Source organism: Cricetulus griseus (assembly GCF_003668045.3).
Source record: "Cricetulus griseus strain 17A/GY chromosome 1 unlocalized genomic scaffold, alternate assembly CriGri-PICRH-1.0 chr1_1, whole genome shotgun sequence".
NCBI lineage: Eukaryota > Metazoa > Chordata > Mammalia > Rodentia > Cricetidae > Cricetulus > Cricetulus griseus.
In genome coordinates, this window is record NW_023276807.1 from 149860470 (window position 1) to 149884668 (window position 24199).

The following is a 24199-nucleotide window of genomic DNA, read 5'->3' on the forward strand; positions in this document are numbered from 1 at the left end:
AACAAGGAGGTCCCTAAGAGAGATATACATGGTCCTCTGGAGAAGGGGAGAGGTTCAAGATCTGCTGAGAAAATTGGGAGCACGGGAAGAAAGGCAGAGCTAGGAGAATGAGAAGGGGAGATGAAGAAGGATGCCGAGGACATGAGGGAGCAGAAAGTATGAGTCAGATGAAGAATACATGATAACAAGAATGGAGATATCATAATAGAGGGAGACATTTTTGGTTTACAGAGAAACAAGGCAGTAGGGAAATGTCTGGAGATCTACAAAGATGATACCAGCTAACTATCTCAGCAACGGAGAAGAGGCTACCTTAAATGCCATCCTCTGATTATGAGAATGGTGACTGACTTATATGCCTTCATCCAGCAGCTGGTAGAAGTAGAAGCAGACACCCATGACTAATCACCGATCTGAATTGGAACCCAGATGCAGAGAAGGACCAGTGAAGAACACAGAGGTCCAGACCAGGCTGGTAAAAACACACAGAAACAACTGACCTGAACATCCAGGAACTCTTGCTCCCCAGTCTGATAGCTGGAATACCAGCATGGGACTGATCCAGACCCTAGGAACATGGCTTTCAGTGAGAAAACCTCAGAAATCTATGGGAGCTCCTGTAGAAGCCCAGTATTTATCCCTAGCATAGGTGTGGATTTTGGGATCCCATTCCATATAGAGGAATACTCCCTGAGCCAAGAAACATGGGGGTGGGCCTAGGCCCTATCCCAAAGGATACGAAAGACTCTGATGACACGCTATGGAAGGCCTCACCATCTAGGGGCAGCAGAAAAGATATGTGACAGATAAGGTTTTAGTTGGGGGGGGGTAGGGGAGAACGGGTGAGAGAAGGGACCTGGGATTGTCATGTAAAACAATCCTGTTTCTAATTCAAATAAAAAATGTTGGAAAAAAAAAAGAAATACAGCTGAAAGGTACAGAAAACACACTCAACAAAATCATAGAAGAAAATTTCCCCAACATACAGAAGGATATGCCTATGAAAGTACAAGAACACCAAATAGACTGGACCACAAAAAGAAGTCCCCTTAACACATAATAATTAAAACACCAAACCTTCAGAATAAAGAGAAAATATTAAGAGCAGCAAAAGAAAACGGCAAAGTAACATATAAAGGCAGACCTATCAGAATCACTCTCAAATTCTCAATGGAAACTTTGAAAGCCAGAAGGTCCTGGATAGATATCCTACAAACACTAAGGGAGCATGGATGCCAAACCAGACTACTGTACCCAGCAAAACTTTCAATCACTATAGATGGAGAAAACAAGATATTCCATGACAAAACCACACTTAAACAATACATATCAACAAATCCAGCAGTACAGAAAGTTCTGGAAGGAAAATTCCAACCCAACGAAGCTAACAACACTCACAAAAACACAGGCAATAGATAATCCAATTTTACCAAAAACGAAAAGAAACAGGAGGGGGAAATCCACACACAATGACACCACCAACAATAAATCCAAAACAAACAAGAACCAATAATCAATTGACATTAATATTCCTCAATGTCAACATTACTAAAGCTCAAACCACACATACAACCACACACACTTATAGTCGGAGACTTCAACACCCCACTTTCACCACTAGACTAGACCACCAGGCAGAAGCTTAACAAAGAAACAAAGGATCAAACAGAAGTTATAACCATACCTTATTTAAGAGATGTCTATAGAACTTTTCCATTCAAACACACAAAAAAATACCTTCTTCTCAGCGCCATGGAACCTTCTCTAAAATTGACCACATAGTTGGCAACAAAGCAAACCTCCACAGATACAAAAAATTGAAATAACCCGCTGTTTCTTATCTGATCACCATGCTTTAAAGTTAGAATTCAACAGTAATGCAAATTGAAGAAAACCTACAAACTCATGGAAATTTAATAATACCCAATTGCACCCCTCCTGGGTTTAGGAAGAAAAAAAAATGAAATCAAAGACTTCCTAGAATTTAATGAGAATGTAGACACAACATACCCAAACTTATGGGACACTCTGAAAGCAGTGTTAAGAGGAAAGTTCATAGCACTACATGCCCAAATGAAGAAACTGGAGAATAGTCACACTAGAGAATTGACATAACAACTGAAAGCTTTAGAGCATAAAGAAGCAAACTCACCACAGATGAGTAGATGCCAGTAATCAAAATGAGGGATGAAATCAATAAAGTAGAAACTAGGAAAACCTAACAAAGAATCAATGAAACATAGTTAGTTCTTTGGGAGGATCAACAAGGTAGAAAAACTTCTATCCAAACTAGCCAAAATGCACTAATTAATAAAATCAGAAATGAAAGGGGAGTTATAACAGCAGACACTGAGGAAATCCAGAGAAATATCATGTCATTCATTAAAAAACTGTACTCCACAAAATTTGAAAATCTAAAGGAAAATCTAATTTTCTGGAAGGATATCACTTACCAAAATTAAGGCAATAACAGATAAGCAGTTTAAATTGACCTATAACTCCTAATGAAATAGAAGCACTCATCAAAAGACTTCGAATCAAAAAAAGGCCAGGGCCAGATGGCTTTACTGCAGAATTATACCAGAAATTCAAACAAGAGCTAATAACAGTACTCCTCGAATTGTTCCACACAATAGAAGCAGAAAGGACATTGTCAAACTCTTTTTACCAGGCTATAATCACTTTGATGCCCAATCCACACAAAGATACAACTAAAAAAGAGAACTACAGACAAATATCCCTCACAAACATCGAAGCAAAAATACTCAACAAAATATTGGCGAATCGAATCTAAGAACATGTCAGAAAAATCATCCAACATGATCAAGTAGGCTTAATCCCATGGATGTAAGGATGGTTCGACATATGAAAATCCAGCAACATAATCCACCATATAAACAAACTGAAAAAGAAAAACCACATGGTCATCTTACTATATGCTCTAAAAGCCTTTGACAAAATCCAATATCCCTTCATGATAAAGATCATGGAGAGAAGAGGAATAACAGGAACATATCTAAACATGATAAAAGCAATATACAACAAAACAACAGCCAACATCAAACTAAGTGGAGAGAAACTCAATGTGATTCTTCTAAAATCAGGAACAAGACAAGGCTGTCCACTATCTCCATATCTCTTCAATATAGTACTTGAAGTTCTAGCTGGAGCAATAAGAAAAGAAAAGGAAACCAAAGGGATAAAAGTTGGAAAGGAAGAAGTCAAACTTTCACTATTTGCAGATGATATGATCGTCTACCTAAGTGACCCAAAAAACTCTACCAGGGAGCTCCTACAGCTGATAAACACCTTCAGCAAAGTAGCAGGATACAAAATTAACTAAAAAAAATCAGTAGCTCTACTATGTACAGATGATAAATTCAATGAGAAAGAAATCAGAGAAATATCACCCTTCACAATATCCACAAGCAACATAAAATATCTTGGGGAAACTCTAACCAAAAAAATGAAAGACCTGTACAGAAAGAATTTTGAGTCTTTAAAGAAAGAAGTTAAAGAAGATTCCAGAAAATGGAAAGATCTTTCCCATGCTCTTGTATAGGTAGAATGAATATAGCAAAAATGGCAATCTTGCCAAAAAAGAAATCTACAGATTCAATGAAAGACCCATCAAAATCCCAACACAGTTCTTCACAGATTTTAAAAGAACAATACCCACCTTTATATGGAAAAACAAAAAACCTAGGATAGCCAAAACAAATCTGTACAATAAATGGTCTTCTGGAGGCATCACCATCCCTGACTTCAAGCTCTATTACAGAGATATAGTCCTGAAAACAGCTTGGTATTGGCACAAAAATAGACAGGTAGACCAATGGAATAGAGTTGAAAAATCTGATATTAGCCCGCACACCTATGAACACCTTATTTTTGACAAAGATGCTAAAGCTATACAATGGAAAAAAGATAACATCTTCAACAAATGGTGCTGGCACAACTGGATTTGGACATGCAGAAGACTGCAGATAGATCCATATCTGTCACCAGGCACAAAACATTAAGTGCAAATGGATCAAAGATCGTGACATAAATCCAGCCACACTGAATCTTCTAGAAGAGAAAGTGGGAGATACCCTTGAACGAATTGGCACAAGAGACTGTTTCCTGAACATTACACCAGTAGCACAGACATTGAAATCTGTAATTAATAAACGGGACCTCCTGAAACTGAGAAGCTTCTGTAAGGCAAAGGACACAGTCAGTAAGACAAAATAACAGCCCACAGGATGGGAAAAGATCTTCACCAACCCTACATCTGACAGAGGGCTGATTTCCAAAATATACAATGAACTCAAGAAACTAGCCACCAAGACACCAAACAATGAAATTAAAAGGTGGGGTGCAGAACTAAATAGAGAATTCTCAACAGAGGGATCTGAATTGGCTGAAAGACCCTTAAGAACGTGCTCAAAATCCTTGGCCATCAGAGAAATGCAACTCAAAACAACTCGGAGATACCATCTTACACTGGCCAGAATGGCTGAAAACACCAATGACAATCTATGCTGGAGATGATGTGGAGAAGAAGGAACACTCCTCCATTGCTGGTGGGAGTGTACACTTGTTAGACCACTTTCGAAATGCGGTTGCTCAGAAAAATGGGAATCAGTCTACCTCAAGATCCAGCAATTCCTCTCTTGGGCATATACCCAAATAATGCATGTTCATACAAGGACATATGTTCAACCATGTTCATAGTAGCATTGTTTGTAATAACCAGAACTGGAAACAACCTAGATGCCCCTCAACTAAGAATGGATAGAGAAAATGTGGTACATTTATATAATGGAGTACTACTCAGCAGGAAAAAATAAACAATGGAATCTTGAAATTCACAGGCAAATGGATGGAACTAGAAGAAGCCATTCTGAGTGAGGTAACCCAGTCACAAAAAGACAAGCATGGTATGTACTCACTCATATATGAATGTTAAACATAGAACAAATGATTGCCAGTTTACAATCCTCTTCACCAAAGAAACTAGGAAACAAGAAGGACTCTAAGGGAAAAGTGCATGGACCCCTGAGAATGGGAAAGGCAGGATCTCATGAGCTAATTGGGAGCATTAGGGTAGGGAAGAGGGAGCTGCCAGAATGAGAGGAGGAGAAAGGAGGGGAGAGGAGGAAATAGGGTAGCAGAAACGTTGAATTGGGGGAAGAATAGAGGAGAGAAAGAGAATAGATACCATATCAGAGGGAGCCATTATAGGTCTGAGGAGACATCTGGCAGTAGGGAATTTTCCAGAGATCTATAAAGATGACATGAACTGTCAATCTAGGCACTGGTGGAGAGGTTATCCTAAATGCCCTTCCCCTAGGATGAGACTGATGAATACTTGTTATGCCATCCTATAGCCCTCATCCAGGGGCTGATGGAAGCAGAGGCACACACCCACATATATACACTGAAGTGAACTCTGGAACCTATTTTCAGTATGGGGGGGAATGAAGATCAAATGGGTCAGTACCAGGCTGGTGAAACCCACAGAAACAGCTGGCCTGAACAAGGGGGAGTACATTGACCCCAGACTGCTGTCAAGGAGGCCAGCCTGGGACTGATCCAGACCCCTGAACATGGATGTCAATGAGGAGGCCTCTGTACTCTAGGGGGCCCCTGGTAGTGAATTAATATTTTTCCTTCATGGAAGAAGGGACTTTGAGAGCCCATACAATATCTCAGCCTGTACACATGGAGGATGGCCTAGGTCTAGCCCAGGATGATGTGGTGGACTTTGGGGAGCCCCTGTAGATGGCCCAACCCAGCCTTGGAAGTGGAGGGAGGATGGGGTGGGGGGCAGGTGGAAGGTTGGGGGTGAGTTGTGGGGGAAGGGAGGGAGAGGGAGGAGGGATTGATAAGTGAAGCAAGCTTGTTCCTAATTTGAACTAATAAAAAAATTACAAAAAATTCCCAAATGTAAAACCAGCTTGTAAAATGAACTGAATATTTACAGTTGCATTGACCTTTTACTATAATTGTGAAAATGACACACCAGAAAGTTTTAGAAAATGCTGTGTAAAAATCTTATTATGCTCATTTCAATACAGAGCTCAAATGTAACCAATTGGTTTACACCTATAAAGCAAATATTAGAGAGTTGAAAATAAAGCCAAATCTGGTTAAATTTTTAAGCTATTTTAGACCTAGTATCCCATTTACTGACCTGTTTTTTTCTCATTTCTGTGTTCTTCTTTCTATGAAAAATGAATGCAAAGTATGATAGCTTATCAGGAGTTATGTTCTGCAGTTTTTACAATTATTATTGTAGTTAAGGCTTCTATTCCTGTGAGAAAACTTAATGACCAAGAACTACATGTGTAGAAGAGGTTCATTCTATGTTACAGATTATGAATCCATAATTAAGGGAAAACAGGGCAGGCAGCTGGAGGCAGGAACTGGAGAAAAAGTTGCAGCAGGGTATTGCTTATTGGCTTGCTCCTCATGGCTTGCTCAGCCTACAATTTAGAAACACCCAGGACCACCTGCCTACAGATGGCACCACAGAGTGAGTTGGGCCCTCCCACATCAGTCAGGTAGAAAATGCACAACAGACTTGCCCTAAGATCAATCTGGTGGGGGTATAATCTCAGAGGAAGTTTGCCCTTCCAAAATGTCTCCAATTTGAGTCTAGTTGACATAAAACTAACAAACATTTATGAAGAAAATATTTTAAGACTGTCTTAATCTTAAATAAAGTTGACTAATAATGCAAATAAAATCAGTCTGTTTCACTACAAAAAAACTTATCACCTGAGAATTGTTAATTCTTCATAAATTTTTAACATTTTATGAAGTAGCATCTGTCATCATTGATCTTCCCCTTCATAAATCTCAATGTGGTATTATTACTCAAATGTTCTGATATCATCGAATTCTTATCACTTAAACTGACTTATTTTACCCCTTCAAAAAACACAACTGGAGCTGTAGAGGTAGCCAATAATTAAGAGTTTGTAATGTTCTTTGCAGAATACATGGATTTTGCTTGCATCACCTATATTATGACACCTATTTCAGGCCTTGGCAAGAACCCACCCTCAAATGTACATAGATAAACACACACACACACACACACACACACACACACACACACGCACGCACGCACGCACGCACGCACGCACGCACACAGACAGAGAGAGAGAGAGAGAGAGAGAGAGAGAGAGAGAGAGAGAGAGAGAGCCAGACTCACACATATAAACAGGCAGATAATAAATTATACCTTGAAAAAACCTGTAACCACCAACTCTAAACATTTGGCTAAGCTCAAATTTTATAGTCATATAAATTATGAATGACCATCTTGTGAGTTAACTGATCCAGAAATAATTATGTCTTCTAACTTTCAATAGATCCAATATTGAGATGCTCTGACAATTATCTATTGATACTACCAAAAATTTCTACTTTACCTTTATTCTTATAGTATGTTACATGGAGAATATCCCCTAATGGAAGATACCATATTTGGAAGCATTCCTTATAAAGCAAAATGAACCCACATTTAAGAATATAAAGTTAATAAAACAATAAGAATATACTTTACATACATGAAGTAGTATAGTCTACCAATGCAATTTCCCTAGATTATTTTTGTCAAAATCTGTGTAATTATGATGGCTATTCTTATTTATTCTTTAGTAGTTTCTCAATATTTATGATGAAATATATGAAAAACACTTTCAATGCCATTAATCTCTCAATTTCCATACAAGTATACATATACCAAAATTTTAAAGCAGTATTAAAAACAACTGAGATGTTGACATGGTGCACACAAGTGTGAGTTTTCAGAAGTTAATTTCCCAGTGAATTTAACAAATGTATTAAAGAGGGAATTGGCAGTAATAGAGTGCAATTTCTAAGTGTCTTCTTTGCTACAATTACAGTAATTAAATTGTTCTGAACAGTATATATGCGTGTTGTAAATTACAATGAATACACAATGAGTATTGATCTTCAATGTACAACTTAATTAAAACTTGTCTGAAAAGAAGCCACTAATGAATATAATTAGAGGAAATGTTTGATACCACACTTACACTGGAAAGCATTAATTAGATATCAGATATTTTGTGGAAAATATTTTTATTTTGTTATTTATATTTTAAAATGGTGCCACACAATGAAACTGAAAAGAAACTTCAAGGTCATTTTTTCACTCAACTATTAGTCTTATAATTATAAAGAAGATGGGTTGATTGGTTAGCTAATCAGTGATAAGGAAATTATTTCTTCAGGAGAAATAAGTCCACAGGGATCAACAAGTATGTAATATACTTCAAATTTCTAGTCAATGTACAAAAGGGACTTCAACTTACTAATATAGGGATTTAAAGTGCTTTTTAAAATGGTTGATTGTCATTTTGTATTGTTGACAGTGTTCCTTGCCTTTTGTTGTCTTATTGCTCTAGCTAGAACTTCAAGGACAATATTGAAGAGATATGGAGAGAGTGAACAGCCTTGTCATCTTCCTGATTTTAGAGGAATAGCTTTGAGTTTCTGTGATAGCTGGGAAACCAGCATGGGACTGATCCAGACCCCCTGAATGTGGCTGTCAGTGAGGAGACATTGGAAATCTATGGGACCTCTTGTAGTGGATCAGTACTTATTCCTAGCATATGAATGGACTTTGAGAGCCCATCCCACATGGAGGCATATACTCCCTAGGCTTAGACACAAGGGGGTTGCCCTAGGCCCTATCCCAAAGAATATAACAGACATTGAAGACCCTGTATGGAAGGCCTCACCTCCCTGGGGAGCAAAAAGGGTATGGGATAGATAGGGTGTTAGTTGGAGGGGCAAGGGAGGATGAGAGGGAGAGGGACCTGGGATTGGCCTGTAAAATAATTTTCTTTCTAATTAAAATAAAAATAAATAAAATGATTGAGACTGGGTTTCTCTGTGTAGCCCTGTGTGTCCTGGAACTCACTCTGTAGACCAGATTGGCTTCAAACTCAAAGAGATCCACCTGACTCTGCCTCCTGAATGCTGCATGTGCCACCACCACCTGGCTATTTTTATATTTTTATTCATGTGGTGTGTGTGTGTATGTGTGTTCTTGTATTGCACATTAGCATGCTGGTAGTGTTCATGAAGGCCAAAAGAGGGCACCAGATCCTATGAAGCTAGAGATATTGCTCATTGCAGATTTGACTTGGGTGCAGAGAATGGAACCTGGGTCCTCTGCCAAACTAGGATGGGAACTTAAATACTTAGCCAATTATCTCTCCAGCAGTCTTGGAGTATTTTATATCACTAAATATATAAATATTGGTCAAATAGACTCTAATAGAAACTATTTCCTAATAATTGCAGTATGCGTTTATTTCTAAAATATTAATTTAAATTATTGATCTCAGTTTCATTTAACAAGAAAATCTTTTACATAATTAATTTTAAAAAGACAGATAATGGTAAATATATTTTTGATAGGACTAACCTATCTAACAAGCAAAACAAAAATTACCAAAAGATACTATGTTTTAAAAGTTTAAGTCTTCAACTTCTTACATTCTAACAAATAGAGATAAATGCCAAGTAAAAATCAAATATGATTTTTTTATAACTTTCAAACATCCATAGCTTGTTAAGTACCATTTGATGGTACTTCATTTTCTTTAGCATAGTGCTAAAACTAGTTATTAAGACAACAAAAATTTTCTGAACTACTCAGGGAAAAATGTCAACAACATAGGAATCAATATATTTTCAGTCACTAAATAGTTAAATGACCAAGAAGGATATTTAATATTCTCCCCATCCATCTATGGTCAGCAAGGCCTGGGAAAAACGTATGATCCTTGAGCATAACCATATTTGCATAATACTGTGCAAGAAAGCATATTCATACTCTGTTATTGTTCCTTTTCTTTTATGATTTTCATATTAGCAAACACTTATAATGACAGACCTCCACTGCTGTGGTGGTTTAGAAAAAAATGTCAGTTAGTTGCAGACAGGATAGCATTCTTTTCTTCTAAGGGCACAGACTTAAAATTCCATAGGGTGCAAATATATATATATTTGATGAATGCTTGCTTACCGATTTCCATTAACTAATATTTAGAAAGGCACTAATCCCTGCTTCTAACTTTTCCATACCCAGGATTCCCCCTTCCAGTTTGTTATTACAAGTGTTCTGTGTCCCTTCTAATTAAATGATCTATGTCTAAAACCCCTACTTCATATATATGCATATGTAAAAATCAGAAGTTAGGAGCTACCAATAAGAATAGAACATGCAATATTTTTCTTTGTGACCCCTGGTTAACTTAACTAATAGACCATTTATAGTAGCATCCAATTTTCTTGTAAAAGTCATAAGTAAATTTATTTTTATTTTGTCGCTAACTAAAACATCCCAATTGTGGGTATCATATTTTCATTATTCTACTACATTTGGGAGGACAACTAGGCTGTGTCCATTCCTGGCTAGTGTGAATGGCACAGCAACAAACACGGATGTGCAAATATCTATGTGACAGGGTATAGAGTCCTTTTGCATGTGTGCCCAGGAGAGCTAGAGGTGTATCACAGAGTTGTCCTACGTTTCAGTTATTGTTTTGTTCTTTGAGAGGAACCTCCCACCAGTTTCCAATAGGAATGAACCTTTTTGCACTTCTCTCACCAGTGACTGAAGTTTTCTCTTCCCTGCACTCCTCCTAACATGAGCTGCTATTCTAACTAGGATAAGGCTAAAATATAAATTAGTTGTAATGTCAGTTGCCCAATTATTGTGTTTATTTATTTACTGGACAATTGTATTTATCCTACCAAAGAGTATCTATTCAGTTCATTGGCCCACTTATTGATTGCAAAGTGAATTTTTTTGTTTACATGTTTGCAGTTATTTACACATTGTATTTGTGAGTCAAGTATGCAATATAGCTGACAGATTTTTCTCTCATTCTAAACATTGTCCATTCATTCTCTCAATAGTTTCTCTTGCTTTGCACAAAACCTTTGCACAAATATAATTCCATTTGTCAATGCTTGGCTCTATTTCCTGTGACATTGGGTTTCTATTTAAAATACTTGCCTGTAACTATGTCCTGAGACATGCCCCCTACATTTTTGTTCAGCGGTTTTATCATTTTAGGTTTTATATTAAGGTTGTTGATCTGATTAGACATTTTGCTTTTTTGCAGGATTAAAAATATGGCCCTAATTTCTGCTGCATGTAGATATCCAGTTTTCACAATATCATTTACTAAATAGGTTGACTTTTCCAATGTATGTTATTGGTATCTTTGCCAAAATTATATTTCCATAAATACATTCATTTATTTAGGTTACTCTATTATGTCTCCTTGGTCTGAAAAGCATTTTAAGTAAATGTATTCAAATTAAACTTTGAATTTTTTCTCATTGAGTGCTATATCTGGTGTTTTCTTTATAAACAATGTTATAGAATGAGTTGTCAACACCCCTCTCAATTCCAACCCTACATCCCAGTATTTACCTAAAACATTATCCTCTAGAGAATCCTCAATATTTTACCTCAACATTTGTTATGAACAAAATGCCAACACAGACCAATTGCCTTTCTTTCCTACATAGTGACTAGAACTAATCTATCCAGATACAGAGGTCTTCCTTCTCTTCCTACACCTTTACTACCATAATGAACAAATACCACCCACATTCTTGATAGCTCTCCTTGGTGACAGCTTCTGTTTCATTCTATAAGATAGCTAGTCTGGCAAAAATCCTATAGGAATAGGAACTAATTTCACTTCCATTTCTTTGGTGTCCTACTATTAAATCAGTTCTGTGCAATGAGCTGTGAAGGGATTCTGCAATGGAAGGGAATTTCTGAAAGCATTATTAAGCAACAAAACAACAAGAACAAAATGCATCCCTGGCTGACATGGAAGTAGCTGTGTACTTCTTGGACCAGATTCCAGCCACCTAAAGAAAAGACGGAGTGCAGTGCAAAAGCAAAGTCTGCAGATTAGGGCTGGAGGAATAAAGAGATAGTAAGTACCTTACAAATTATAACATAGCTGTGGTAATCCATCTAAACTTGAAGACACCTTCTCTTAGGACTTGCTTTTATGCAGGAAAATCAATTTTATTGCTTACCCTGGTAGACAACATCATTGTTGTTACTGGCAAAGGTGAGTATCCTAACTGCTAGTGTGGGAGCTTAAAGGCAAATTCCTCTTTTGCTTCTAAAATCTGCTTTTCTTGCCTTGGTTTTCAAAACCCCTAAAATCACAGAATTCTTACTACTTTCACTCCTGATTTACTTGAACCATCAGATTCATCTTTGAAGTTACTTTAAATAACATTTCAACCATTATGTAACAAGTTCAAAGCCAGTTTGGACTACAAGCAACTCAAAACTTAATTAATTAATTAATTAATTAAGCTAGTTAGTTAAAGAAATTAGTTAAAGAAACTTCCATTATTAATATATAATCCATGTAACCAATATAATCAACCATATAACTCTTAACTACAAGGTTAACCAGTCTTTTTGTTTCAAAATCCTCTTATTGCTATTGATTGTATAGAGATTTGTTTCATTTTACTTATGTGTGTGTGCATTATATGTATACCCATATGTGTGCTGTGTGTGCAGGTACCACAGTGTGATGGCTATTCTTGCTTGCCAACTTGAGTACACCTAAAATTAACCAACACTCAAGCAGCTGGGTATACCTGTAAGAGTTTTTTTTTAATGAATCATTTGAGATGGGAAGATCTGCTTTAATTATGGGCCATATACCAGGGGCAGCCTGTATAAAGGAAATGGAAGAAAGAGGCACCTGCTCTCTGCCTGCTTGCCCTCACCCTTGCTGATAAATTTATTCCTTCACTGTATTGTATAATACTTCTTTAAGATTCTGGCATATCCTGAAAGCCAGCTGAGATATCCATGCTCATGGACCTAAAACTATTGGATTCTTGGGCTTTCTGTCAGGAGACAGCAATTGTTGGAGTAGCTGGATCACAACCTTTAAATCACTCTAATAAATCCCATGTACAATATATTAGTTCTCATTCTTTAGGGATTCCTGACTTATACAAACAGAAAAAGAAAAGGGTATCACATTCTTGGCAACTGGATTTACAGATGCTTATGAACTACGCAATGTGGATGCTGGGAAGTAAAGTGAGGTCCTCTGAAAGAGTAATATGCTTTTAACAACTGAGTTATTTCATCAGTCCCATGGTATTCAATTTTGTTCAATTTTAGTTGACTTGTTAGCATTATAACAAAAATTTACTTGCTGACTTTTTAAATTTAATGAGCAATATTTACACCATAAAATTGATATCTGTGATGGAATAAATTTTAAACATAAATGCATTCTCAGAATTATGAATTGTCAATGAACTCTAAAGGTATAACCCAATGAGATGGAAAAAGAGGAATTCACAGTTCATATCTACTGATGAGTCTGTACAAAACGTTTAAGCAAAGCTAACACATAAATCCACTGACAACTAGTTTATGAGTAATGAGCAATCTACTACCTTCACAGGACACACTGCAAGAAAAGAGCAATGCCATACGTTTTCAGTGACTACCTTGTCGGGTATGACAACTAAATTTGTGAAATCTCTGATATTGTTTTCATCTCTGAGAAATGTCAGCCTTGCATGACATAAGAATTTAGAAGACTTTGTATTACAGCATAGTCTTCCCAAGAAACTGCTTGATTCTACTTGTCTGTTTGTAAAGCTATTATATGAGAAACTCCTTTCAACAACAAAACTTTGAAACTCTTTAGTACTTGAAATAAATGTGATTCTTCACAATTAAGTCTAAGAATGCTTCATGGCACAGATAATGTTCATTGTTCCCATAATATTGGTTCTGTTGCCATGTAACCTTGGGAAAATGATTTTTGGTTTCAAAGATTCAATTCTCATGTCTGTAATATCAGCGATTGAAACTAATAAAACTGTATGTGTCTGTACTCACACATTTTATCATTTAATCTTAACACTGATCTTTTGGTATGTTATGTTCCTCATTTTACAGATAAGGAAATTGAAACTGAGAAAAGTTAAACAGGCCAATGGCCCAAGGTCCCAGAACTAATATAAGTGCATAGCTGGAATCTAAATCCAAGTTATCTAATCAAAGCCTTTTTTTTTTTTTCATGTTTCTCTACTGAACCGGATCTGATGTCTGACTTGCTGAATATAAAGGTTCACATCTCTAAAAAACTACCTCCTGTATCAATGAGTTTTATTAAGTTAATGGGTTATGCATAGTATGTTACAGAGGGCAGCATCTATTATAATATCCTTAATATATTGTAATCAAGCTGGAACTTTGGAATGGGTGGGAGGAATCATTTAGTAAAGCACTTGTCTTGCAAGCATAAGGTGTTAAGTTCAATCCCTATAACCCAAAATAAAAGTGTCAGTCACAATGGTGCGCACTTGTAGTCTTGATAATAGGAAAGAAGGGGAAAACAATAAATCTAAGGGACTTGGCTAAACAGTCCAGCCTACAGGACTTGGCTAAACTGTCCAGCCTACAGGACTTGGCTAAACAGTCCAGCCTACAGGACTTGGCTAAACAGTCCAGCCTAATCAGTGGGCTTCTAAAAAAGGAAAGATCTTATTTAAAAGGAGATATACAGCCTCCCCAAGGATGGTGTATACTGGGTTCTCTGAACTCCATGTATATACACATTCGTACACCCACATATTAAATGTACATGAAGACACATACCAAATTTTTAACAAAATGAAAAATTCAAGTGGATTAATTTTAGCAGAACAAACATTAGTCCCCCCTGCTAGAGAATCAAATTTTCTATTTCACTGTTCACAGGATATTTTAAGTTGCACAAAACAGAAGATTGAGCAACAAACTAACAATTAATATTCTTTCCTTAATATCCAATTTAGATAGCTGTTATTTTTTAAGCACCCGAATTGAGGCAGTATTGGTTGCATATCTGCTCAAATGTTTTATTCTGTTTTTGTTTTTGTTTTTGTTTTTATTTTTATTTTTTTGAGACAGGGTTTCTCCGTATTGCTTTGGAGGTTGTCTTGGAACTCTCTGTAGGCTAGCCTCAAACTCATAAAGATCTACATGCCTCTGCCTCCCAAGTGTTGGAAATAAAGGCATGTGCCACCAGTGTCCAGCTAAATTTTTTATTATTAAAAATCAAAGAGATATAAAAATAATTAGAATAAAATGGATGGTGTATACAGGACAGATCTGTGCTTTGAATTATTCTTTATGCCAGGACATACTAATTCCTCATTCTTTATTAAAATGTATCAAACTTCAAATTAATCTGTATAATTATTTCCTTTCTAGGCTTCAGGATAGGATTAATAGCGATTGGATCTGAATCTATGCTAATAGAGAAACTGTCACAAACACATAGGCATAGTTTGTGTGCTTAGTATGTATTTGGCTTGGTATTTATTTTCCTTATAATTAAATTCTTATTTGAGTATGTGTGTGTCAGTGTGAAAGTATATTATGTGTGTGCAGAGTGTCATAAATGTAAAAAGACTCTGCTAGACCCCTTAATCCCAAAAGTCAGGCATTTTTAGTGTATAGTTTTCCTTGATAACATTTGCAACTTATGATGTAAGCTCTTTCAAAATAGATTTAACATTATTTGATGGGTAATATTAAACCATATTCATTGAGCATCAATCTTAAAATCAATGAGAGTAATTATTGAACATAGCTCTTTCTATATTTAGAATACTCGTTTTCTTCTGTGCTGTTTCTCTCATTTCATAATAATCTTATCTTCATCTTTAAAATGTTTTCATACTGTATAGATATAAATCAGTAATAAAAATCAATTATACTGAACAGTAATCATATATGTTTCTCCCAATTCCCCTACCTCTTGCCATCTATTCCTTTCTCTAATTTAGATTTAAAATATTTTGTATAAGGCAATCTATTTAAGGCTTAGTCTTAACCTACTGATAATAGGAAATGGTAGAAACAAGGGATAGAAATGAATGGAAGACATTATGGTCATCAAGTGTTTGTTCATGTAGAGAAAGGTTGTAATTGATCTTAATTGTGAATTTAACTGGATTTGGAATCACAATGGGACTTCACTCCCTTGACTGTATTTCAAGAAATGTATAACTGCAGGTGGAAAGACCTGTCCTGAATATCAGTGACCTCATCCAATGGGTTGGAGCCTTAGACTGCATATAAATGAGAAAGTGATCTGCATACAAACAATCACCTATATCTGGTGTTTTACTATGGACAATTTTGTGCAACAAACCATTGCTCAAGCCTGCCACTATGCCTCTCTGTCATGATGAACTGTCCCCCTAATCTTGAGTAAAAACAATCATTTCCTTGCTTATGTAGTTATTCTCAAGACTTTGATCATAGCATCAAGAATAGTATCTAATACAATAGGATGCAGGTAGCTTTTTGCTGTGATATGCATGTCTTGGCTTGTTCCACTCTTGGTCATCAATGGCGATGTGCCACTTCCTCATGGCACCAAGCTTATAGGGTCAATCAATTATAAACAAAAACGTCCCAAATGATGAATCAAAACAAAATTCTTTTTCTTGTAAGTAGATCATATCCAGTATTTGTTCTATGATTCAAAATCAATATAGACTTTCCATATTAGAATCAATAGCAAGAGTTAAACATAAAAATTTCCAAATATGAACTTTCCATGTTGCTTTACACATGTATTCATTAAATTCTCGGGTTATTTATGTTTTCTGAGAACATGCTTTTTCTAAGGTATGATTTATTCCTTGCAAATAATTTGCATAAGTAAACTATAAATCATATGAATAGTAACATTTGGAGAAATACAATATCTACTAAATTGATACAATCAAGATCTCCAGCAACTTACGCACTGACACTTTGTCAAGTTAAGTGATCTGTGACCTACTACAAATTATTAAATGATACAAAAATCAACTTCTCTCCATATTAAAAATATCAGTATCATTAGGATAGTTCAAGAATTAAAATTTATGCAATAAGTCTGCATACCAGTACTTTCACCATACCTAGAACATGATTCAATTCAAATAATTTTATGACTTAGTAAAAAGTAACATATCCAATATTTTATACATTTGCTAATATTTTACAGAAAATTAAAATGTTTTTTTTTTCTGGAGGAATTGTCAATTAAAAATATCATAAATGAACAAAAATAACTTTGAAAAAACAATCATTTCCCATGCAATGCTACTCTATACACATAATAGTTGACACACTTCTTCCTGGCATTTTCTCTTTAATATTAAGAATTCTCATGACACTATGAATCAACAAAGTTTCATGAAATATATAGCAGTGAATGTAATTTAAGAAATACAATCAATGAAAGAGTAATTCCTTCCATCCCCCCAAATTACAAACAAATGTTTTAAATTGTTTTTTTTTTCTAGATGTAAGATTAAGCCATATTTCGAGTAGAAAAAGAACATTTAACTGTGGGTCAATGTGAATAAATACTTAAAAGTAACCATAAGAATGTGACAAAATAAAACAGAAGTTGATTCAATCACAAAGTAGTAATCACACAATAAACATAAAGTATTTCTGATGTATGATTCCCAGTAGATACATAATCTTTGTTACGTTTGGTAAATTTAAAGTAAATGATCCTGATGTTTGTATTAGCTTACTGTGGTTGATGATTCACACAGTCTTTCAGTTGGTAACATTTCAATTTACTACGGGCTTTATGAAACCAATTCTAACTTCAATTAATTATGGAATTAGGAAAAGAGTTACATTGGCTTCATCAAGGATAGAATACCATGGTGAAAGAAATTGCTGTTAAAAAATAGTAGCTTTTTGTCACTTAAAGAATTTAATTCACAGTATTCATTAACCATCATTGATTTATGGAGTACTTCCTCAATGTTCCAGATGAAGAATTAAGTTTTAGAACTGGCTCTCAATGAGCTTCCAGACAGATAATACTTTCCCCACAGTGATGCATCAAATAAATGCAAGACCCAAGACATTCTCTGTCAGTTTTGTCAGCATTAAATTGTTTGGGTTAGAAAATTAAATGGTTTCTGTTTTTACTGAAATCCAACTCCAGAGAACCATTTCCCTGTTTATTATTATTATTATTATTATTATTATTATTATTATTATTATTATTATTTTGGTATTTCTATTCTGAATAAAGATCAGAAAGGCATAAACTAGTAAAAATACAATTTCATGTTACAAGCCACATGAAGAATGAAAGTGGAACCCAAGCTTGGGGAAATTGGTCTGTATAGACCTAGCAAAAAAAAATCTAGCAATCCATGGGGGAAGGGGTTGGCTGAATTTGTTCAAAGAATCCAGGGCACTGAGGATAGGTGCCTCACACTCCTTCCATAGGTTAGTGATGATGTACAGACAGGAGGTGTGATCCTGAAGCAAATCAGTGACTACTGTGCACTCATAATTAATGTTTGATCTTTAATCTAAGGCTGCTGGAGGACCATTGAAAGGTTTAACCCAGGAAGTAAATAAGGGGTTTTTAAGCTACTGAACTGCAGTCCATGTCCTTTTCTTCTAGCATCTCTATTTTGTCAGTTTTTTTTTTTTTTACTTGAATTACAAACAAGATCGTTTTACATGTCAATCCCAGTTCCCTCTGCCTCCCCTCCTCCCCTACCACCCCCAACTAAAACCCTACCTATCACATATCCTTTCTGCTCCCCAGAGAGGGTAAGGCCTTCCATAGGGGGTCATCAGAGTCTATCATATCCTTTAGGATAGGGCCTAGGTCCACTCCTGTGTGTTTTGGCTCAGGGAGCATCTCTCCATGTGGAATGGGTTCCCAAAGTCCACACCTATGCTAGGGATAAATACTAAATTACAAGTATCTCTATTTTTAACAAATAAGACAGCACTCACTAACAAATGTCCTGCTAAATGTCAGAATGCCAGCCTAAAATTTTTGAAGATGTAGTACTCAATGCTGTCATATTGTAAGCCATAAAATTTTATATACAAGCCTAAAGTGTATTTTAATAACATTACCATTTAACAGGCAAGAAAGTGGATGCAGAGAAGTTGTCTAAATTGCCCAAGGTTCACAGCCCCAAAAGATTGAACTGGGATATATAGTCTGTGTCTGTACTTCTGCATCGAACATCTATAAATGTTTTGCTAATTTGAGAAACAAGAAATTGTAAGCTTTTGATATATTCTAACATTTTAAATTAAATATTCTCTTATTCCAGACCCTTTTATAATAGTAATGAATTCCTCTAATCTACCCTACATACATAAGTGTAGTTTATTAATATTCAATTTATAGGAAAAATAATTTCATAATATTTTCAAAATTATTATAAAATATCATTGGTTTGTGGTAGAGACAAAACATGCCTAAATTTTCCACTGAGTCTGTAGGTGACACTTCTTATTATAAGGCATGCTGCCTGAGAAGTAGAGTTTGTGATAAGTTGAACAAAACTTTCAGAGATCCTTTGCATTTCTAGTGGAGCTCAGTTTGGAGAAGAGACTCCTAATGAAATTATTGACACTAGAATAGATATTTGGAATCTAGTCTGGTCGTAGCATGGAAGCTGAATTTTTTATATTCTAAAATTTCAGATAGAAATTGATAAGGCAAAGAACATGTGTTCAGATAGCAAGAAAGATATAGGAAGAAAGCTGACTGCATACTACTGGACAGTGGACAATGAAGAAATCAGTGTGTAAGTCTAAACTTATCAAACACTGATCAAGTATTTAAGGAAAACATGATTATCACTAATTAGTGAGGATGGGAAAGAAAGTCTCTAGAATTCCACATGTCATCCGAGGCACTTTGACTGTACTTATCTTTGTCTGTGCATGTTTATGTACCAGATGACAACAGTAATAATGAGTATGGTTTTGGGGTGGCAAAATCTTCCATTGCACAAACAGTTCATAAGAATAATGCTAAACTACCTGAGTAGTATTCATTTTCACATGAATAAACTGAGCTGAATTCTTTAACTATGTATACTAACTCATTTCTCTCTAAAATAAAATGGTGATAATGAGGGTTTTATTGGATAATTTAGAGGAATACAAACATATGAAAATCAAAGTGACACATGGTAAATCAACAGTGAAAGATAGCTATAATTCTTGAATAGAGCATAGGCATTGATAAGTATGCAGTTTTTGATTTACAAGTAAATCTAAATGGTATGTTCCAAACATTCTCCTGTTTTGTTATGGTCTCTTGCATGCAACAGAGCAGTCTTCTACTAATTGTATTAGAAACTTTCTGGAAATATAAAAACCTACTCATATTTCCCAGAAATATTTTTAATATGCATGTTATTGAAGAGATAAGTGTTCTGAGAAATGAAAATTGAAAACTGTATCAAAAACTGAAGTCAGGGTGTCAGATATGTAACAAGAAATTTTATACATTTCCTTTGCTAACAATTTTTGAAATTGGGAGGCCAGAATTTCACCTTTATATAATCTTATTATCTATTGTGGTGATATATTATTTATGATCTAGTAAAGCCACTGAGTGTCAAAATGCAAAGCTAACCACACTAGTTAGCTATAGAAGCTGAGCAGTGGTGGCACACACCTTTAATTCCAGAACTCAGGAGGTAAAGGCAGATGGATCTCTGTGAGTTCAAGGCCAGCCAGGGTTACATTAGAGTGAATCAGTATAAAAAAGAATTAGAGCTTGCGCCTTTAATCCCAGCCCTAGAGAGGTATATAAAAGACAGGGGCTCAGTATCTCATGCTGCATTCTGAAATTTATTCTCCATCCATACTGAGGAAGAGGCAGCAGTCTGAGGCTTGTTGGAGAACTTATAGAGATATCAGCCCTTTCAGTCTGAGGTAGAGGTAAGAGCTAGTGACTTGGCTGCTTTGCTTTTCTGATTTTCAGCTTGAAGCTTGATGACAAAATATTCAAAATATCTTTTGATATAACCTGTGATTGATAAAATGTAAAACAAAATACAAAACTTATAGTCCATGATACCTGTACTTACATGTTTCTTTATTTCCTAGACTAAACCCCAAACTTGTTATTAGATAAAGAAAGCTAGAAGAGAATTAATATGCATGTGTTTCATTTTTATTTTGACAGCTGTGTGGAATATTTTGTCAACATTGTTTAGATTGCTTTCATAGTCCAAGATCCATTTTAGCTTCCAATTCAAGAGAGATGATGACCTGCAACTGATAATGTATCTCACAAACCTGATCTCTCATGTTGTGTGAAAAAGAACTAACACTTGTTGTTTAGCAACTTAACTATAGCAGCTTTACTCAGTAACATAGGTACATTTTATTTCATGTCATAGCAAATCTGTGAATAGCCCCTAACACTTCAATTTTTACTGTGTATATCCTAAAGGGGTTAATTTGTTAAATCTCATATCACATGTCTGAGCTGTATTATCATGGTCGCCAAAACTTCTCATTCTTATCTATTCTGGAAGAGGTACTATAGTTGGGAAAATGATTACAATTAAGGCACAGGGCTCAGTGACAATGACTACATCTGTGCAAATGAGGCATTATCAAAGTATTGTCAAGATCCACACATTTTTGATAAATCTGAAAGAAAGATAATCATTATGCTATTTATTTTTATGAAAGTTCCCTTAAACAACATTAACTTTTATGTTGACTTAATGTAGCAAACAAATACATGGCCTACTGAGACCACTTCCTCAGGTCCACTCTTGAGCTCCCTGTACCATCTCACCACTTTCTTTTATGTGGAGCTCTACCAATTAAAAAGTTGCTTCATTCAATTTTCCCCTTCTATACTTATCTGAAATGTGTGAAATAACTAACCTATTATAGACAAATTAACTGAAATACAACAAAACAAAATGAATTATTAAAGAACATAGTAAGTAAAGGAGATTAGCACCAAGCAAATTGTTTTCAAAATCCACAATTTATTTGCTCATCTTCCTGTTATTTCCTAACACCTATATCTCTGCTTCCTTGGTTTCACAGATATCAAGAACCCACATGTACAATCCTAAAGGAGCTGCTCGGTTTTGTTTTTGCTCTGTCTTCCCTGTCTCCTCTCAAACATGTGGTGGTTTGAAAGTAGAAATCATTGAAGTCTTTAAAAGGAAGAGTTCTTCATTATTCCCACCTGCAGAAGGGTGGTTGCAGCTCTTTGCAGGAGCAAGGCCATTTCTTTACTATCTTCACTGAAGCCCTTCTATGAAAAAGGGTCCATTGTTATCATATGTATCACTGGGAAGCCTTTCCACCTCTGTAGCCATTACAGAAGGGAAAGACTCTGGAGGAAAGCTAAACTAGGCTCATATAGCAAGCTCCTGCTGGGGACTGCAGGGGCTGAACCAGTGCCAGCTGGATTTACCTGCTGAGTTTTCATTCCACAGAAAGACATCAGCACTTTCTGATGTTGTCCTGCCAAGGCAGAGTGAGTTATCTTTTAAGGCAAAGCTGACAGAGTTGCCTTAAACAGTTCTATTTCTGGTATGAATTAAGTAAGCAGCAGATGATTGAGTTTGGTGCAATCTATTGTTTAGGTGGAAGATTATTCAACATTTTAATTAAGAGAAATGTCTTCTTAATATCTGCTTTGAAACTGTGACATCTTTGGGGGAAACTGAGCACAAGAGGCATGGGTTCTGGCCCTCTTAATTGGTGCTGCCTTCCTTGATGAGAAAAGGGATAAGGCAACTATAATTGAACAGATGAAAACAAGAGTATGAAAATACTATGAGGAAAAAAAGACAGCACCCATCTTTGAGTAGAAGAACAGACTGTATTTTCTCCAAATCATCCAATACTTAGCCTGAAACATGTTTCCAAGTAGGAACATTTTCTCACAAAGCATATGCAAAATATTTCAACCTTCAGGTTTTGGCTCTTTGAGGATTTTTTTTTTTTTCTCCAGAATCATTTACAGAGAGCTATGGCCCATTTTTCTTTTTAAGCTGAAGACAAACTTAACCGATGGAGAAGATGGCCTGGGCAATATTCCAGACAGTGAAATATAATTAGAGTGATCACAAACACTTATATCCCATTTACTTAATCTGTGGTGTGTCTTATGCCACAAGTGTTTGGCAAGACAACTAAACAACTGATCTCATACAGAAATATAAGAACTATAAATCTCTTAAGTATGTGAAGTAATGGGGAATAAAGGGTTCCTTTTTTCAGCACACAGTTGAGAGAATCAAATATAATACTAAAATATGTAAGTATGAATGGAATATTCTTTTAAAAGATTTAAAAAGAACCTAATGCTTTTAATATTGACTTTTTATTATACCATATTTAAATTGTCCCCATACTTCCTTTCAGTCTTGCTACAACCTTTCCATGAATCCTTGGAACATTCACTCACATCCTAGCAAAGTTATTATTCAATCTGAAATGAATGCATAAAGATTAAAACCATGAATAGTCACTGAGAGCTACAGAAGTAAGAAGGCATGACCTAGATACGACCCCGTTCAACAAAGGGTTGTATGTTCTCCCATTGTATAAGAAATAATTCAAATCATATTAATAAAGTAGCTCATAAGGTGATAAGAGACTAAAGGCTGTGCACCCTATAGGAAAAGAAGAGCTACAGTGAAGTTTAATTATGCACAGATCCTGCTAGGTTTTATTTAAATGGAACACAACTAATTGGTACTCTAAAGGAAAAATCCACACACACAGGTTTTTAGAAGGTTTTCAGGCAATGTGTTAAGCATGATTCTTTATGGTTTCTGAAAATCACTAGAGATAAAAACCATTACAAAAGTCAAAACTAATATGAATTAATAAATTTCACTATCCAAAATCATAAAAATTTTTACAGACTTATAGATCCTAATACATTAAATTTTTATGACTATAGACTCTGGGATTCTCATTAGGGATGTAGATGAAAATTTTGATCATCATGAAAAATAAAATAAATCCTATAACAACTAATAGACATTCAAATAATACAGATCAAATTGCTACATATATTAAATCTCTTTTAATTTTTACTTTTTCATTTGCTTTCCCACATTGCAGTAGTAGTTAATATTGTGTAATGCTATTTTAGATCACAGTGAAATAAGGTAAATAGAAATTTTAAACTGTTTGCCACAAAATTAATAAAGATTATATTTAAAATACTCAGTTTTACATGTTCTGTTATTTAATGTTAATTTTAATTGTGCCCATGTCTGTGCTTGATGTAGTAAGAACAATGGGTTTGAA

At 35.4% G+C, this 24199-nt stretch overlaps 1 protein-coding gene across 7 annotated transcripts in view; it reads right to left on the bottom strand.

Annotated features, from left to right (window-relative positions):
• The window catches only part of Epha5 (EPH receptor A5), a 323256-nt gene that overhangs the window by 293292 nt on the left and 5765 nt on the right, over positions 1-24199 (bottom strand). For 2 of the 7 annotated variants that reach the window (XM_035453284.1, XM_035453283.1), the window contains exon 1: positions 3228-3249. The exons of the other annotated variants lie outside the window; for them this stretch is intronic. In XM_035453284.1, the coding sequence (XP_035309175.1) occupies position 3228 (1 nt within the window). In that variant the 5' untranslated portion in view covers positions 3229-3249. Of the gene's footprint in view, positions 1-3227; positions 3250-24199 lie in introns of those variants that run through there. 7 annotated transcript variants of the gene reach the window in all.